The sequence below is a fragment of the Columba livia genome, chromosome Z, assembly GCF_036013475.1.
Source record: "Columba livia isolate bColLiv1 breed racing homer chromosome Z, bColLiv1.pat.W.v2, whole genome shotgun sequence".
Lineage (NCBI taxonomy): Eukaryota > Metazoa > Chordata > Aves > Columbiformes > Columbidae > Columba > Columba livia.
In genome coordinates this window covers 56,477,887-56,496,834 of record NC_088642.1, presented here as the reverse complement: position 1 = coordinate 56,496,834, position 18,948 = coordinate 56,477,887, and the positions used below count along the sequence as shown (strand labels likewise).

Genomic DNA, 18,948 nt, shown 5'->3' with positions numbered 1-18,948 from the left:
TTAAGCTAGGAGTATTAAAAAAATTAAATGCTGAGGACTTCGAACCAAAGATGAGGACACAGTGTTTGAAAGGCTGCATTTGCTGTCTTGAAGAGAATTATCAGAATCTTAAGTCTGATGATGTTTTGATATCCTAACTCTGTTTTGATGGAGAGCCCATTATATGTCTCACACACACTTATTTCTGGGCACTTTTTATGCAAGGTTACTTTTTAACTTTAGGAAATAACAATCTGTTAACCTTGTGTGGAAAAAAATAAAATCTTTAGGTTTCTCTACTGATCAGAAGTGTGATATTAGGTAAGAGATTTTACTCTTTCACAACTTGAAGTTGTATTTAGTAGGAGTCTGCATAGCCGTAGATATCATCAGTATACCAAAAGGAATGTAAACTGTGCTTAATTTATCTTTGCTTTTAGGTGGAAATATGTTATTGATGGCATCCTTGAAGTAAATGTTCAACCTAAGCTCCAGATGTGGTCATGGGAACATATTCGGCACCACAGGAAACAAGTGAAGAACTATAAAGATATGTATAAAACAAAGATAACGTCAAAAAAACCTAATGAAGAAATCTTAAAATTGTTGGAGGTTAGCCATTTTCCATTAAAGGCTTAAATAGTTCATCTTGCTATTTTCTTAAACTTAAATGTTTACATGTTCCTAATAAAAAGTAAAATTTTCAGTGGCTGGACTTGCAGTTTCATCAGTACCTTTCTCTGTGAGTATTATTAATAAACAGATTTTTTTTTTAATGAGTAACTACAGTGAGGAAAAACTTAAACCTGGAAAAAAGAGAACAGTTCAAGTTTTCAGCCTGAGCAAATTAGCTTAGTTTGCATTGAAAGAGTTGTTTACTGTCATTTTCTGTAGAACTGAGCTGTGAAATCTGACCAAATGAAATTGTAAAAAAATAATTTCTCACTTCTTTTCTAGGAATTTGAAAAGGCCTTGGATATTTTTAACATCACTCTAGCAAGGCAACAGGCAGAAGTTGAGGTAAAATTTCATCATTTAAGTGAATTCAGGAATAAATGCAACATGAGGTTGTGGAAATTGTAGGCAGATGCATTTTAGTTCTAGAGTTTGAATTGTGCATCATACAGTCTTTCTATTGTACTTGTATTTCACATTTATTATAAGCTGTAGTTAGTTTCAGCTTGTAATTAAGCAAAAATTAAATAGCTTCATGCGCTGATTCTACAGAATAACTGATCTGGGATGAATTTCTTTCCACTTTTGATAAGGAAAACCTACTGTGGAAAATATAGTGGAAAGGGTGATAGGGTAAGTCAAGTTGGAAGTGATTATATCCAAAGCTACAGATTGTGGTTTACTCATCTCCCCACTTCCCCCCAGCAGTCTAGATTATTTGCTCCTTTCCTTCCTGATAACCTATTATGCAGACTGAACACCTGTATATGTAGTATCTTGATCTTTAGTTACTATTTACAAATGTTATTTGGGATACAGCAAATGGAGAATGCATTTAAGTAGTTAATCACAATTAGGCAAGATAATATTACTTGAATAGTTATGCTTAATTTGTTAATTTTGTTTTTACTAGGTTAGTGTACTGCTTAGTTTTCAATGTAGTGTCTGAGCATCGTTCCAGGAGACTGATGTCAGAAAACCTAAACAGATTTCACATCTGTGAAGGGGTGTTTCTCCGTTAGTAACCACTGTGACTGAAAGTAGGCAGAATATGAATTTAGAATGTGAAATAATATATTAAATAATTAAACTTCAGGAATGTCAATAATTTTTTATGGCAGTGCTTGAAGGATTTTTTTTTTTTCTGTGATAAGTATGGTATGAATACAGGGATAGACGCGATGCTTCTAAACCAAAACTCTAAAGAGTTACCCATAACAGATTTTTTCCTTCCAGTTGTCTGTGTGTACACCCACGTTTGGTTGCTTGTGTGATCATTATTCAGACTTTTACAAACCAGAAGACACACTCGCATTCCTCTCCTTCAGTTGTTTGGTTGAACTGGAGGGCTTTCGACAAGAAGGCTTTTTATTTTCTTTTAGTTCTTATTTGACTTCGGCATGTTTTAATCTTGTACTGTGTAGGGGTTTTTTGTTTTATTTTTGTTTTATTTTTTCCTCCTAATTTTTGCAAGTTGAGGGAGGCCCCAAATAATTTCCTGTTCACTTCTATTCTTCTTTTCTCCAGTATGACCATACTGCTTACCAAAGGTTACATCCTGCTGCATTCCAGACCTCTTTCCAGTCCTGAGTTTTAACGCAGGTTTCTGTAGTGCTTAGAAGGAGGTTGCAAGCAAATGGATTTTCATTTGTTTGGGCTTTAAGCTCTGCATTTGAAAAGTGTTAGAAAATAATCTTGAAAGATCTGCTAGCCAGCTCAGAATTTATTTCCAAATATTGAAAATCAGGTCACAGTGATTCTGAACTGTCTCCTACATCCATGTATCTTTCAGAACACATCTGTCTTCTTGTTATCAGGTCATACTTCTGAAAAGGTCTCAAAGGACTTGCAAAAGGCAAATTTACTTCTTGCTTGGCATCCTGACAATTAGCCTTAAGTCTACTAGGAATTTAAAGAAGCACCCTTTAGATGTGGGTTGAGTAAAGCCAGATAAGGGACCCTACTGTTAGTTATGTTTGGTTTGTTTGTGTTTGTTTTTTTTTTTTTAATAAATACCTTAGAGTTGAATTTCAAGGGCTTTCGTTTTTCTAGACCTTGAAATCAAGCTCCCCAGGACTCACATTTATGAACACAGTACCATCTCATTTGCTTGGGACTTTGTAGCAAGAGCTTTATATTCCAAACCTTAGGCCACTTTTTAATCTTCATCACTAGTGCCCTGGATATAAAACACCAGCTTCAGTGAGTGCAGCATCAAGGCTCTGTGTCAGATAGCTTGAGAAATTTTGTGCTTTCAATCCAGAAAAGACTTGGTTCTCCTTTTCTTCTAGTTAAAACAGTTTACCTTGCTGAGTAATCTTTCTACAGACTTTGGCTGTATTAATTACTAATCCATTGTAAATGGAGGACAGAGAAAGCTCAACAGGATTTCTTCAGGAAATTTCTTTAGTTCCCATACTGCACAAATGTTTTCTTCATCCTTGTAGGAGTACATTTTCCCCTCCCTTTTGTCTGTAGCCTTCTTAACTCAGACTCTGCTGCCAACTGCTGCCTCAGGCATATTAATAATCATAGCTTTAGGCATCACTTCTTTTCGTCTGTGTCAGTTGTCTTTCAACACCAGCTCACTGGTGTCCTAGAAACATTAACAGTCCTTTAAGGATCTGTCCATTCTTTCCTTGGACTGTAACTTTGGCTTGATGACTTGGTAACCTTTATAAAGAGGACTTTAGTGGATTTTGTGCAAACCTTTTGAGGCCTTGTGTTGTTCAGCTGACATTTTGCATCATCTGTCTGTAGTAAATCAATAGGATCAGTTTAGAACCCTTGATGTTGTTGTGATAAGTCCTGCCTTCTGTTGGCCTGTAGATGTATAGATGTGACAAGTTCCGAAAAAGTTCTGATTTATAGCCAGCTGTTTTCCCTAATTGTGTTGCAGAGAGATCTTTGTTCTTTTGAATGCCTAGAAGCGATCCCTGTTTCTCTGAATTTGGGTGTCACATTCACTAGAATATCTTTAACTTCAGGAATTATCTTGATGTCTTTATGTCGTTCCAGATCTTATTAATCATGAAGAAAAATTGGGTTGTGCAGTCCACTATGGTTTTGAGAAGTCCTCTGTTTCTTAGATTACTTGATGGTCATTTGCTGTCTCTTATGCCAAGCTTTCAGTGGTAAAGTCTGGCTATAGTTTGCCCTTTCTGTGAGGACCTAGTATCGGAATCATTACTGGCACCAGACAGGACATCCCCTAGTTGCTAAAATAATGAATGTGGGAGAAGGAAGGGCTTCCTTACTGTTATAGTTACACGTGTCAGATCCAGATTTTTTAGTTTTCTATATTCCTTATAATAAGTGTTCTATGACAAGAGTAAGTTTTTTTTTTCTTTTTTTCTTTTTTGTAGCTTTGGACGTCTATCTTGAAATGAAAAGTATAAGGATTGTTCAAAATTTGGCCTGTGCTGGCTATATCATTGCTTGCAAACATTTTTATGACTCTTTATGATTGCATTGTTGTAATGTGGAGCACTATATATATAATGTTGTGGATTTCTTTTTTTTTTTTTTTTTGTGGTGGTGAGAGCCAGAGAGTGTATCTGCTGTGTAAGAAGCATTTATTGACCTAAATTCAGCTGCCTTTTGCTTGCTTTTTTATTCATAAAGGTGGTTGATTTTATACAAGTGAGAACTGGTCTGATGGTGCACTGTGTAGCTGAAAAAGGCACTAGAAGAAAAACTACTAATGTGCTGCCTTTTCAGTGGTCATCTAATGATGTTTTGATGTGTTAAAGCATACCTTGGGTCTATTTTTTTTTTTTAGGAAAACAAAGGAGCAAGAAGAAAAATAATTGTTTGGGTTTTTTAAATTGCAGGCAACTAAGGCTGGCTTAAAAATCTACAGACCAGGAGTAAAACAAGACGATGACAATTCTGGTGGCTGGTTTAGTTGGATATGGAGCTGGTCAAGTGAAAAAAAGGATGAACAAAAACAAGAAGTAAAGGGTTCAAGTATGTTCATTTATTTGCATTTTTTTCTATTATTAAAAATTACTTCTGAGAATGATAGGTCTGTGACACTAAAACTTTGGTTTAGTTTAATATTTGGGCTGTGGTGTTATTGACATCTACATTTTCTTAGTATTTTTTTTTTTTTTTTTGTTTATGCTGATGAATTAATTGTAAGTTACGGAGATACCATGCAATTCCTTCTTTAGGTCTTTCTGAACTCTCTTCAATTTCTCCTTTCTCCAGGCACAGTTTTTGCATTTGTGTATGTGGTGTACTATGTATGGGGATTTGAAGACAGTGCTAATGCACAGCAGCACTTACTGGAATGTGGACAATTTTACTTTCATTCCTTTTATAATTCAGCTGTTTGATACAGTGTATTAGAATTTGATTAACTTAAGTACAAGGCACCTAGTAAAGGTTGTGGAACACAGAAAGTAAATAAAAAAGGTTGCTTCTATTGTTTGCAAGCTAGAAAGTACAGTAGGATGGAATAAAAGTATAACTGCATTTTAAAGTATGCTTTAGGAGACTCAGGACTTCACTTGAAACCTCAGAGGTTTTGCTTTTACTAATTCAGGACAATGTTGACAGTGTCAAATGTATGTAATAGAGCTACCAAGCACTGGAAAGTGTGTAACAGTATTTGCATTTTTTGGATACCTGTATTGAGTTTAACCTCTTGCAATGTGACAGGTCTTGAAGAGCTCATGACACCTGAAGAGAAGGCTAAACTTTATGCAGCAATTGGATATAGTGAAACAGCTGTGGATCCAACACTTCCAAAATCAGTAAGCTATAACTGACTGTAATATTTGTAGTTTTATCTACAAATAAAAGTCCAAAGATGATAGGAAGTAACTTTTAAAATTACTTGTAGCTCTGTGTCTATATTTGAATACTGCTTTGACACTTTTTAATTAAGTCACTGCATGCTGGCTTCATGTGGAACAGAGCGTCCTTAGATGTAGTTTCAGGAGAGGGGTTATGGAGTTCACTTTGGATATTCTGAAAACGTTCAGAATGGACTTTTGCTCACTGAAGCTAGAATGAAGCCATATAAGTAGTATACTGTTTAAGTTATGAAATACTTCATGTATCCTCTTACAATGTTCAGAAACTTTTTTAAAAAGTGCATTAGGTGATTCACTGGAAACTTAAATATGAGTTATAGTAGATGAGCTACAGTAAGTGAGTATATAAGGAAAGAAGTGTTTGAAGGACTGTGTTGGGGAAGAGAAACATTTTTGAACCATTCAGAAAGAGTCTGAATTAATTGTTTTGGGAGATACCATGCACAGTACGATAGACTGCTTTTCATCTCGGTGTCACAGGCCCTTTATTACAAAATGTGGTGCAGAGACATCAAAGACGTGATTGTAAGAACAGTCTACTCTTACTCCAACCCTGCCTCTTTGTAATAATTATTTGGTAATTAATTTTATGCCAGCTATGTTACAAGGTATTTGTAGTACTAGAAAAATAGTATTGAACTGCTGTTTGTGGTTTTCATCTCTTCGTGAACTGTATCAAAATGTATATTAACATATTTTATAATTATCTGTTGTTGTTTTTCCTGCATATCTAGTATGAAGCCATGAAGTTTTCTGTGAAGTTATTAAGCATGTCTATATCAATAAGAGAAAACAAGCAAACTCCTAAGCTTGTAGAATTTGCATTGACTGGCTTGAGTACGGTATTTACCCAACGACCAGGTGCACAAGCAATAAGGTGAACTTCAAACTGTTTTTGCTCTTCATGAAATGTTGGGGATGGTTAATAGGCATTTTAAGGCTCTATTGTGATGTTTAACTTCCATTTTTCACTGTCATTTCTTGTGTAGTTTGGGCACAGAATCATCCTGCAACTGATGGACAAAGTGAATGCTTATAGTTTCCATCTTTCTCTGTCTTCAGAACTTTTTGTGCCAATACAGATTTTCTCCTTTATTTTCAGTTTGTCATTGTTATGTACAAGCAATCCAGTTATTAACTTTTTTCTTGCTTTGAAAAGTGATTGTTACTCCTTTTGAAATTTAACCCGAGCAAGGTGATCTTGTAATCACTAGTTTGTATGTGACTGTATATGACTGAAGAGGTCTTGAGTTTTCAATTAAGCTTTTAAATTTGCAGAGGAGGGCTGTAGTTGGTGATTTGAACTTGTTTTTGTGCTCTCACAGTAGAAAATGAGAAGCAGCAATATGTGAAATATTTTATATTTATTACAAATGTAATCACTTAAAAATTTTGGGGAAGGGTGGTCTTCCTGATTTAAACCTTGTCCCTTTTACTTCAGGGGTGTATTAGTATAATCTATATATGATAATAAGATAGTGTTAGTCTTGCTGAGTGTTATGTATAGGTGTTTGGGTTTGTTTAAAGTTTTGCTTTCAGCTTTTCTTTTTTGTTCTCCTGTGCATCTAAATAACCCTAATAATGCTGTTACACTAATAAAAAGGGAAGAAAATGTTACGTTTTTACATTGAACCATTTTCCTTTGAGTGTTGGGAGATAAAGATCTTGAAGTTAAAGTTGTTAAAAAGGTGGGCAGGGTATTTAAAATAAAGTAAATCCAACACCTAAAAAATACTTCTTCAGAGTAATGAGGTTATTAATCTTGTGCTCCTCTCATGGTGCTTCCTTTATTTCTCTGCACTGGAACTCGTCCCTCATTGCTCTCTCTTCACCTGTATAAACTGTGCCATCTAATTCCTGCGCTTCTACTACGGAATTCCCATTTGCATGTCTCTGCCCTGACACCTGTCGTCATGTCATCTAGGTGTTCCTGCTCCAGCAGGGGGATTGGACTAGACGATCTTTTGAGGTCCCTTCCAATCCCCGACATTCTGTGATTCTGTGATCATGAAAAGTGCATGAAGTGAATAACTTGGGTGCCCTTTTGTATTTCTCAAGGGTGGCCAATAGACAAAAAAGATAATAAAATAGAAAATAGTTACCATATGGATATATCTGTTATAACCTTAGACTAAGATATTTATGTTTGAGGTAGGGTAGAGATATGTTGTTGTTCTTGATTTGCATTTTTTGTTTGTTTGTTCTTTTTTTGTTCAGTTCATTCTGTATACTCTTACCACCAAATTGTGCTTAGCCAGATAGATATTGCATCTGAACATGCTGTTTACCTTTCTTTACAGATTTGAAACAGAAATTACCTCACTTGAAGTTACAGGCATGTCCCGAGAAAATTGTACCCCGTGTCTCCTATCTTCTCGAACAGTCTACTCGGACAAGAGTACTTCACTCTTAAGTATAATGTTTGAGACTAATCCTTTGGATGAGAAAGCAGATCAGAGGCTTAGAATAGAATCACAGCCACTAGAAATAGTGTATGATGCGGTAAGTATTTGAATTAGTCGTAAATTCTGAAAAAAAACTGAATTAGTATATTTGCCATGTATTATTTTTATTTTAACAGATGACAATAAATAGCTTAGTGGCTTTCTTCAGGCCTCCAAAAGATGTACATTTAGAGCAGTTGACATCAGCCACTCTGATGAAGCTTGAAGAGTTCCGTGAAAAAACATCCACAGGCAAGTGCTGCATGCTCTTCTGATTGTACGCTCAGGCAAATTTTAGATTCTGGGACTATGAAAATATTATCTTTCCATATGGAGATGTGTCCAAGTCATAGTCTTCTAACACAACATCTAACTAAGCTGAGTTCTTTGATCTCATTACAAAGCATTTGCTCTAGGTGTTGAATAATTTTAAGTCTGTATCTTTTTAAACTTCAACTTTCTTTTTTAAATAATCTCTACATTCTGAGGTATTATTTCAGTTTGTTACTTCTGACTTTTCTGTTTTGTTCATCGTAGTATCTAGATGGCCTTAATTGTTTCATACTCTTTAAAAATGGTACTGAGATATTGGTCCTCTCGTGAAAGCCGTTAATCTTTTCCAGGATCTTTGCTTTTCAGGACACTATCTACCTTTGTATTGGTGTTTTCCACTTTCTTTATTCCTTGATGAATATTGACTCAGATCAGATAATATAAACTGTATTTATCTGTCTTCCAGTTATTCAGCATTAAAGCCATTCCTCTAGTTTTCATTGCATCCTAGCTTTTTATCTCTAGACATCTTAGATTTTGACACATAGATGAAAATAGTGAAGACTTTTAAGACTTAACATTGAGACTTGTGGAATTAATTTTCTTCAGTAAGGGTGTCTGAGGCTTTCTAGATCAGAGAGGTGTATCCAGCACAGTGTCCTATCTCTGGCTGTGGCTGGGAGAGGATGCAAAGGGGAGACTTCATATATAAATTAATTTTAAAAGAAAACAAAAAAAAAGATGAATTTTTTTTAGTTAATTTAAACTGTAACCTCTTAATATTGAAATTGTATGTTTAAAAAAATCTGAATACTCAATAAGTGAAACAAATTACAGGAACCTCAAGCATATCGTATATTTGTTTGCTTTTATCAAGCTAGTACTAAGAATGAAATCAGGCATCAATTGTATTTCTATTCATTATTTCTTCTAATGTCAGATTAATGAGTCAAAGTTAGATGGATCAACTTGCTTGTCTTTTCTATCAGAAGCTTCTACAGCAATATCGTATAGATTGATACCACGGTTCATTCCTGAGATTATTTGATGAAAACTTGCTTAGATTCAGTATGCTCGGTTCTCTGCTCATTACTACTGAACACTCTGATTTTGATTATGATTCATTTTTGGTGGAAACATGAAATCATGCTATGTATCTATTATAATTTAAGCATAGAATTTCTTTAGGGTTGTATTCAATGTCTCTTACCTTCACATGAATACTGAGTTGCCCATAGTAATCTAACAGCTTGTTCCACTCACAAATTAGAAGCTTGATGGAAATCTCTAAAAATAGGCTGTGCATTGCTTGTAAAATCTTGAGACTTACAAAATTACCCAGGGAAGAAGATTTGATCTGCAGAATGTTCTATTGCAGGGAACTACACGTACCTTGGAGGTAGAATAAAAATAATGGAATAATATAAATATAATTATTATATTATGTTCAGACTTACAGTCCTTCTCAGGAAAGAATACTTAATACTTGTCTTCCAAGCAGTAGAAGATACTTGGAAGATATTGGGGAACTGTGAACTGCAGAAGTGAAGGAACTCACTACACCATAATATTTACGATTTTCAGCATCACTAAAATATATTACAAAAGCTTAGTTTCCCAGAATTCCATTTGTGGACTCAGTGATGTTTTCTCCCAAACTAAGGAAAGAAGAAGTATTTTATTGTACTTTCTACATCACTCAGATACAGTTAGGCATTGAAAACTGAAAACAATATTTTTATTATAAGTTATTATATCTTGGAAATCCTGAGATATGGTTGCTATCTAGGTCTTCATTGACTGATCTAACTCTCCTGTGGCACAACAAGCTTTGGTAATGTTGGAACAGTTTTAATTGCTCTCTTACCAATGTGGGTGTGCTACAGTGTTATGTTGTAATTTTCAGAATTTATCTCTACTTCTGTAATTATCAGCTTGTTGCACCTGATAAATATTTAATGGGTTATGTCTGCATCCTAAGACAGTTTTCAGTGCTATGTTGAAGCAAGACCATTCTTTTTCAGAGGAGAAAACAAAAACCCAAACAAAACCAACAATAAAATCCGAAACCAAACAGAATTTTATTTCACATGTTCTGACAGGCTGAATTTCCCAACTAATTGTATGGTTTTTAAACAGAATATTTGTATGACTTTATATTTGCTGGTCTTGAAGATGGAAATGTTTGTCAGCAGAATCTGTGTAAACTTCAGTATTTCAGTAATAACAACATTAGCACTTTGACCAGTGCAGTTGAGTACTCCCAATAATAAGTACATTTAGAACAATTATAATTTCTGCATCTATCAAGCACAATGGCTTGACTCAGCAGTTACCAAACTGCAGTACACATTCCACTTCTCATTTCATCTCTGTTCAGGATTAAACTTTTTTGGATTTATGTGTGTCACATTGCTGTCTCTATACGTCCATTAGCATTGTTTGCTATCATCATTTCATCTACTTGGTGCTTCTTTAAAGACTGCCTATAATCGTTGTTTTAGAAGAAACATGAAGAGCATCTGTACCTGCAATTAAACTTAGTTATCTACCCTTTCCAGCTCATTTAAAATTAGATTTGAATTTCTTTTAATTGCTTCTTTTAATTCCATAGCTTTTGTATGGATTAATTTGTTTATATTTACTAATTAAATTATTTTTCAGGTTTGCTCTATGTTATTGAAACCCAGAAAGTTCTTGACCTCAAAATTAACCTCATGGCTTCATACATCATTGTTCCACAAAAAGGATTCTATGACCATACATCAAATTTACTACTTCTGGACCTTGGTAGTCTTAAGGTATGTATTTACCTAATGAAGTAAATTACTGAAAATCATAGTTCAGCTTTTATGTGACTTCCAGTTTCTTAGTTTGTATTTTGTGGTACTGGTTAAGTAAAAATTCCTCTTGTGGTTTCTTTATTAGGTACTTATTTTAAAATGCTTTCCAGTCAAGGCAGAAATTACTGAACTCTTCTCAGTATATTATTTCAACCCCAAAAAATTGTTAGAAAATAATTCTCCCCTGGAATGAAGCCACTGTTGTTACTTTGAACTGTTATGTTGGAACATATCTAACAGTGTTTTACCTCAGAATATAAAAGAGTAAACTTTTAAATGACATTATTAAATGGTCTTATTTTTAATATTACTATTGCTATCAATTACTTTTTGGTCATTTAGTTTACTTTAAAATGAGACAAGTAAACACTGGCAATTTATAAAATAACTTGGATAAAATTAGAGATATGTTTGAGGTATTTCATGCAAGCAAAAAGTAAAAAAGGTAGTTTGTATTTAAAATGATAATTTAGCACTATAAAATCATAGAAGAGACTGTACCTGCATATTATCACTTGTTGGTGAACTTGGGCTCTTTTGGGACAAATTATATTACTTGTACACAGGCAATTTAATTTTTTTTTTAACTGTACTGTGAGTAAAAATGATTCTGCCACTTACTATCTCATTAGGTTGCCTTATCTGTGTTTTTTTTTTTAATAAGAATTTGTTTCCAAGCTTAAAATCTAGCTCAAGTAAAGTAAGTTTGCTATGTATCTGCTGCAGACTGACTGAGTATGTGGGTTTCAGTTAGAATATATCAGGTTCTTCAGAAAGTGGAATTAGTAGAAAACATTGCTGTGTAAATATTAAAAATAATTTGGATTTACACTTAATCACTAATAATTTTACCAGCTCTTCTGAATGCTGAACTTTCCAGAGTAAAAGTAGGAACTTTCCAGAGTTCAATAATCCATCTGTATATTGGTTGGGTGCTTGAGACAGCCTCCTAGATCTAACAGAGGGTGGGTAATAGAACAGTCCTCCTCTACCACTCATAGGAAATTACCCTCAGAATAATACACAGAAGAACACATTTTGACATCAGACTCCACTAAATGTGTCTGAGATTTTTTTTTTTTTCTTTTTCTGAAATGGGTGATTAATTTTCGTCATGAATGTGACTTTTGGATTAGTTCCCATCCTTTAAGAAAAATTAGAAAATAAGATGAAAAGTAATATACCTCTCAGGATATGATTAATGATTTTGCATTCACTTTGAGTGACATATGCTTAAGTGAGATGTAAGTCATCTGTTGATGAATGAGTATGTTTAATACAAAACAAATAATCTCTTTCCCTCAGTTAGGTACTTGTTAAGTTCAAGCCCCAAGGGGAGAAAATGGCACATAAAATTGAAACTGTATCTCAATGCAGATGTGTAAGTGGGCTTAATTAAGGTTGCACAAGCAATATTAATTTGGTAATTCTGAATTTTCAATATGCAAGTTACTTTCAATGAAAAAGTAGTCATAGTTCAGTAGCACTGCAAAAAGAAATGCTGTGTCTTGGATGATAGAACTTGTTTTATAGTTATGAACCTTTTCTTAACTATTATCTGGGTCTGACTGAAACAGATATGGATCCAAAATTATTAAACATTTAAGGATAAGGACAGCCACCTTTTATCAGAGGTGAATAGATGAGGGGGAACATACAAATGTGGAATACTAAAGAAGTATGGGCATCCCAAAGCCAAGTCAAAGCGATATTGACTGATGTTAAGGGAAGGACACTGAACATTGGTGATGAACAGTCCAAGTCCCTTTTTCCCCTTTACTCTGACTAATATGTAACATGGTAATGCCACAACTAATTCAACAGGATTCAAAAATAGATTTCATGTTCCTGAAGAGATTAATGCAGTAATGTTTTTATATATTAAAAAACAAAATAGTTATCCTGCTGATTACAAAGGGTTTGAGACTTTATAATTTCGGGTACTATAATAATTTCCTCATAGAAGGAAGTTATTCTATGCAAAATGTATTTATAGATTTTAAATAACTTTATTTTGTTTCTTTCCTTGAAGAAATGGAGTTGAATACTCTTAGGTTTTTATTTGATATATACTACCCATTTTAGGTATCTCCTTTGCTGTGGTATTTGTAAGACTGATCTCTTATAATGAGGAATTTGAATTTATTCTTTTGTCATGGTAGGATCAAATATTTTTGGAACTAGTGCTTTGACTGTTTTTTAAATTGATTTATGCTTTTTTTGTGACTGTGTTTAAGATGAAAAGCAAAAGTCGTTCTGATTTATCGGAGCTCAAAGTAGGACAAAGCACTATTGAAGATATAATGTCAAGAGCTTATGACAGTTTTGATATCCAGCTCAGCAGTATACAGTTACTGTACAGCAAAAATGGTAAGTATTAATGAAAGTAATGTCTCTCTAGATGAGTAAAAATAATACGGTGATTGATGTACCGTTATATTTTTAACTGAAGCAGTTCAGACTCTTTGGAACATACTTCTTTAAACTGCTGGTCTGAACTCAGTCCTATGAGCATGTAACGGATTTCCAGAACATTAGGCCTTAGATTCCAACCTTAGCTTTTGCTAAATAGGTGAACTTACATTCAAACCCTTATTTTTGAAAACAAGTAATTTGATTTGTTACATGGTAAACGTAAGAGTGTAACTAATTTATTTATGGTATTTTCCTCCACCGCCTTTTCCTTGCCTCCCTACAAATTTAAATCAGAATTCATGAGTTTGTTCATTGATTGTTTGTGAGGGTAAAGAAAGGATCAGAATCTCTTACTGAAGGAAGCTTTTACTAGTAGTATGGGAAGTAACAATGTAGAAACAGTCAGAACCAGGGAGTTTAAAGTATTTTATTCTTAACCCTGTGTTTCCAGAGGGGAATCCAGAGCTTAAACTCCTAGTACCATGCCTGTTAAGAACTTGGCCTTCAGAAGTCTGTGGCATGGATGGGTCAGCTCTTTAGATGTGAATGGTAGAAATTAAATTTTCTTGTATGTCTGAAGTTGGTTTCTTGTATAATATACCTGTATTGAAAGAGATTGTGTGGCCTGAATTTTTAGCAATGTATACTAATATCAGATACTTTAATTCTGTGATATGTGTAACAAGAAGGAATCTCCTTCAGAGTTTAAAGCATAGGTTTTCTTGCTCTTCCAGATGAGAACTGGCAAGAGGCTCGGAAGCTGAAATATTCATCTCAACATATCTTGCAGCCTTTGGACGTGAAAGTGGAATTTAGCAGGGCTATGGTTGTTACAGATGCAAGAATGCCCAAGTGTGTGGTTTGTCCTCTTTTGAAATTTTGTGGTAAATGATTTTTGTAGGGAGAAAAAAAAAAAGAAAATAAAAGATCTAGTTATACTTGCTTTGTTTTACTTTGGCCGTGTGTGAATCTTGCAAGTAAAATACCTTTATCAAAACAAATAGAGAATAAGTCCAAGAAGTTGAGAGATACTGAAGACGTGATAGAATGTTATATTGTTATAAAATATGTACAGTATATTTAATGATTTTTAGTAAAGATATTAATACCTGTTCTAATTAGGTATAACAGCTACATTTCAGTTCTCATTGGAAATACTGAGTAGCAAAAATTCTGCATTTACAGAGTCTCTTTATAAACATCACACAAATATTCTGGAAAGTAATGTGCTGTCCACACTCCGTCTCTTTCACTTACGTTATTCATCTTGTCTGTTTACCTACTAGAGATCACTTCTCAGGGAAACAGCTCTTAGTGCATTGGGTTTGAATGTAGGCTTATTTAGGAAAAAAACATTATTATGGAAATTATACTCAATCAGAATAAAATGTATGTTACTATTAATGATAAAACTTTGACATTAAAGGTTGCTGAGTCAAAGTGGCAAAGATTAACTTTGCATATATTTTGGAAAGCGCATCTTCATTACTGTCTGACAAGGACACTACTACTTGAAAAAATTACATGCAAGCCAGCACATTGATGCATTAAGAGGTAATTTGGTTTATCAAGTCATTAATAAGAATTATATTTTTAGGCTAAAGCAAGCTAGTGTATGCTTAATTCCTTCTTAAGACTGTTGAAAATGCAGGTTTTACCTTGCCATTCCAGAAAATTAATGACATAAAAATAGCCCTAGGCTGTTGCAGAAAATTTAGTACAATCAGCAAAATCAAGAGGCAATTTATGGAATAAAAGAATTATAAAGAATCTGAGATTTGCTTTGTCAGAAGAAAGCCCTGAAAATAATGTACCTCACCAGTGCTGTGTATTGTGAACGCAGATATATGATTGCATGATATAATGGTGCCACCTTCTGGAAAGCTGGGATGCTTTACTTTACAAAATGTTGTATTCTTTTCCTCCTTTTTCTCTATTTGGTGAAGAAGGGGAGATAATTAGGGAAATACATCTCACAGGAATCTGGTTTTTTTTGTCAGAAAGTCCAGGAAGGGAAAGTGACATTTCCTTTCTATGGTGATCTAACAAAATGTTCTAATGTAGGTTTGTAATCAGTGTCTCTCCAAGTTACGCTAGTATAACCTGGATTAAGGATTGTCTGCTCTTAATGAAAACACCCATTGCAGTATTGTAGTATTACCTCTCTGTCTTGGCTACCAGGGCCTTCTTCTTTTGACAGTTCATGTCCAATCTGATTATGGGAAATTTTTCCTAATGAATATGATTTCTGTATTCCACATTCTTATGCAGTCATTTACTTGACAGTAAGTAGTTTCTGCCTGTGTCTGGAAATTGGCAATTTTTTTCTTCCATTGAGATAGCAATATTTCTTGGAGATCAGTTGCCATTTCTTTCTGAGTGCCTATACACTCTACAACGCTTAGGAATGCCACGGGCAGCAGTTTGTTGCTAGATATACATATACTACAGTGAGTTACTAATCATAACTAATACTTAACATTCACTAGGAGCAAGTAACCGTGTCAAATCTAAAATTTTGATACTGTGACTCAACAACAACTGAACTTGTCCATTTTCTGCCCGGTTCAGTCTCCAAATGTTTCTAGGACATATTCTGCGGATTATATTATAATACTCTAGAGTTATCTACTAATCTTGAAAGACTGGTACAGCAGCTTTTTACCTGATGGTGGAGATTTGACCTTTACTTTAAGGGCTTGCTGCTCATCCTTGTTGCTTTGAGCTCTTTAAAAGTCAGAAAATCATGAACTTCTGTACAGTATATATCCTGTTAGGATCATATGATGAATTTTTACATTTGGTTATATGTTATCCAAATCAGTTAAAACCACAAATGTTCTATTTTCTGCGGTCTCTAGCTCTGACTATTCAAATCAATTAATAGTATCGGTATCAATGTAGCTTCAAATACCAAATCTCTTATTGTCACTGCACAATCTCTTTGTTTTCAAGAGTTGTCAGTTAATGAGTATTTATGTACAAATATTGAGGCCCCTGTGATCTTTAGATGACATGGTGCACAAAATATAAAAATTAACTGGTGTCTTTTGTGTCAGAAAAATCCTGTAAACTGTAAATTTTAGTAATTATAGTTGAATAGGGTATAATGCACCACTATCGCTCACATCAGCTACAAATATATGAATGTATTTTTAGTATACATATAGCTATTTATTCCAATTTTTGTAAATATACTTCACTTGGAACTGTGCTGTAGAACAGCATAGTTCTGTTGAGCAAAGTGAGTAGAAAAATGTTTGTTCTACAGCAAAAACTAGTACCAAAATTACTTTGTTTTCTGTAGTAGAACTTTATGAATTAGTCTCTTAGTTCTGAGGATGCCTATTTTACTCCAAGGTATCTGAAAAGCAGGTAGTTGAGTGTCTGCTTTTTGATTATTTGATGTTTGTACTTCCTTGGGTGACCATTGGATCCAGTTGAATTCCCTGAGGTTTTGTTGTTAAAAATCGATAATGAGATAGCCAGGACTATTGTTTTCTAACCTGTAGGTTTTTTTTTGTTTTTTTTTTTTTTTTTCTGAATGTTTGTTTTATCCTGTGGTATGGTTCCTCCATTTTCTAAAGGTGGTTTCTAGGAGTCTGTCATCAGGTTTTTGAAGGTGTATGAAGCCAGTATGAAGATACTAATAGTAAAGGCATATTTCCATTTAATTGTATTAGTTAAAAAAAAAAATCCAGTTTGAAGGAATGTGCTCATTTGCAGCTTTTAGAATGGCATCCTTAGCATTTCCTTCTATCTAAATATAACCAGTCTGAACTTGGAAAAAGTTTCTGCACAGATTTCCTTATCAATTGAAGTAGCTCCTCCATGCTTCAGTCTCTACAAATTGGGAATAATTTTATTCCACTTGCAGATGTTTTCTGAACATTAAAAGCTTTTGTTAAAAGAGCAGTGTAGTGAGCCTGGGATTATTTTCAGTTGTCTGCCTTGTATCTGCCAGGTACCTTCCTTGTAGGAGCAGGGGCTGTCTGCTGCACAAAAATTCATAAAAAATGTCTTAACACTATACATGCACAACTTTGTGCTTGGCTTGCACAGGTATAAGGAACTTTTTTCCAGTTACTATTTTAGTCTCAAAGTTAGCTGTGGGTCATTGAAAATGTTGGGATTTTTGTCCTCATACTTTCTCCTGTGTATTATATGTTATGTTCCTTTGAAGACCGAGCTGTGAGTTAACACAGCAAAACTGGGAGGAAACAGCAAGTCCCGTTTCTTACACCCCTTGTTGAGCATCTGCTGCTGCCCGTTGCTGGAGACATTTGGCTTACTGAACAGACCTCTTTATTTGTTTTAGCTAGATGTTGTAATAAAAGCATAATAGTGTTCTTGGAGCCAGTCTTCTGCTTGCTTCTGTTCTGCTCACTTCTGTGAGAAACTGGGATGAGTTTTGTGTCTTTAGAAAGTCAATGTTTGCATTTGAAGTGATTATACTTTTTTCTTGGCTAAAGCCTATTCAAAGAGGCTTAAAATATGCTTTACTGCTTTCATTTTTAAAGGCTGTTATTTTGTCTCCCTTATTAACTGTGCCATTTATTCCTTTTTTTAAATACCCAGACTACTGCTAGAGTCATCTTATATATATATAACTTCTAGGAAATTTATAATTATGTTATTGTTAGATGAGTGATTTTTCTGATCAGGAGGGTTTGTATCTTTTTCAGAACAAAATTAATGTGAAGTTTGAATGAAATAGTTGTAAGATACCTTTTATTGTTTACAAAACAGGTTCAAATTGTCTGGACAGCTGCCTTTACTTTCTATCCAAATATCAGACCAGAAGCTGACAAGTATCTTGGAACTAATTGATAGCATTCCTAAACCAGAAAGTGCTCCTGCTACCAGTTCTCCAAAAATAACTGAGGTAAGGTTTTTAAAAAAATGTTTCATTAATAATTATCAGAAAAACACTTCATTGCTATTAGCATTGCAGGTATGAAAGGAGCAGGAGTAAATGGAGAGCAAGCATTTAATTAGTGCCTCTTGAAAAAATTAGCTAATTCTCTAAAACTACAGAAATTTTGCCTCTTAGTTTATTATGGTGTTTAACCAGTAATTATTAAATAGTTGACCAGTGGTTGAATTTTAAAAAAAAACCTCCAAACTTTTACTACTTTGGAAATTACTTTTTAGTTCACATTAATCTGGGTTAACAAACATATTCACTTTAGTTGAGGATAAGTTTGATTGTACCTTCAAATTTACACATCTATCAAAGTGCTGCAGAGTTTGGGTCCAGCTATTTAGTATAGTGAAGAAAAGGTTGAAACCTTGGCTTTTAAAGTTGGAAGTGTTATGTGAATCTTAGGCAGGAGTTTGACTTTCAAAAACAAAAGAAAACATTGTCTGTGGCTAATGTTGGCTAAATGGTGCCTGCCTAGAAAAAGCAGTAGCTACATTTCATCTGACTTCAGAGTTCTTCCCAGCTTTTCTTGATTGAATTATACACCCTGTCTGAGTTGGCAGCAGTTCTGC

The 18,948-nt window shown here is 34.3% G+C and overlaps 1 protein-coding gene across 3 annotated transcripts in view; it reads left to right on the top strand.

Annotated features, from left to right (window-relative positions):
* Positions 1 to 18,948, top strand: part of VPS13A (vacuolar protein sorting 13 homolog A) — a 103,918-nt gene that overhangs the window by 13,849 nt on the left and 71,121 nt on the right. For all 3 annotated transcript variants that reach the window (XM_065045937.1, XM_065045938.1, XM_065045939.1), the window contains exons 13-23: positions 420 to 591; positions 937 to 999; positions 4,488 to 4,623; positions 5,320 to 5,414; positions 6,212 to 6,354; positions 7,778 to 7,979; positions 8,059 to 8,173; positions 10,859 to 10,995; positions 13,275 to 13,407; positions 14,187 to 14,304; positions 18,202 to 18,337. In XM_065045937.1, the coding sequence (XP_064902009.1) occupies positions 420 to 591; positions 937 to 999; positions 4,488 to 4,623; positions 5,320 to 5,414; positions 6,212 to 6,354; positions 7,778 to 7,979; positions 8,059 to 8,173; positions 10,859 to 10,995; positions 13,275 to 13,407; positions 14,187 to 14,304; positions 18,202 to 18,337 (1,450 nt within the window). The remainder of the gene's footprint in view (positions 1 to 419; positions 592 to 936; positions 1,000 to 4,487; positions 4,624 to 5,319; positions 5,415 to 6,211; positions 6,355 to 7,777; positions 7,980 to 8,058; positions 8,174 to 10,858; positions 10,996 to 13,274; positions 13,408 to 14,186; positions 14,305 to 18,201; positions 18,338 to 18,948) is intronic.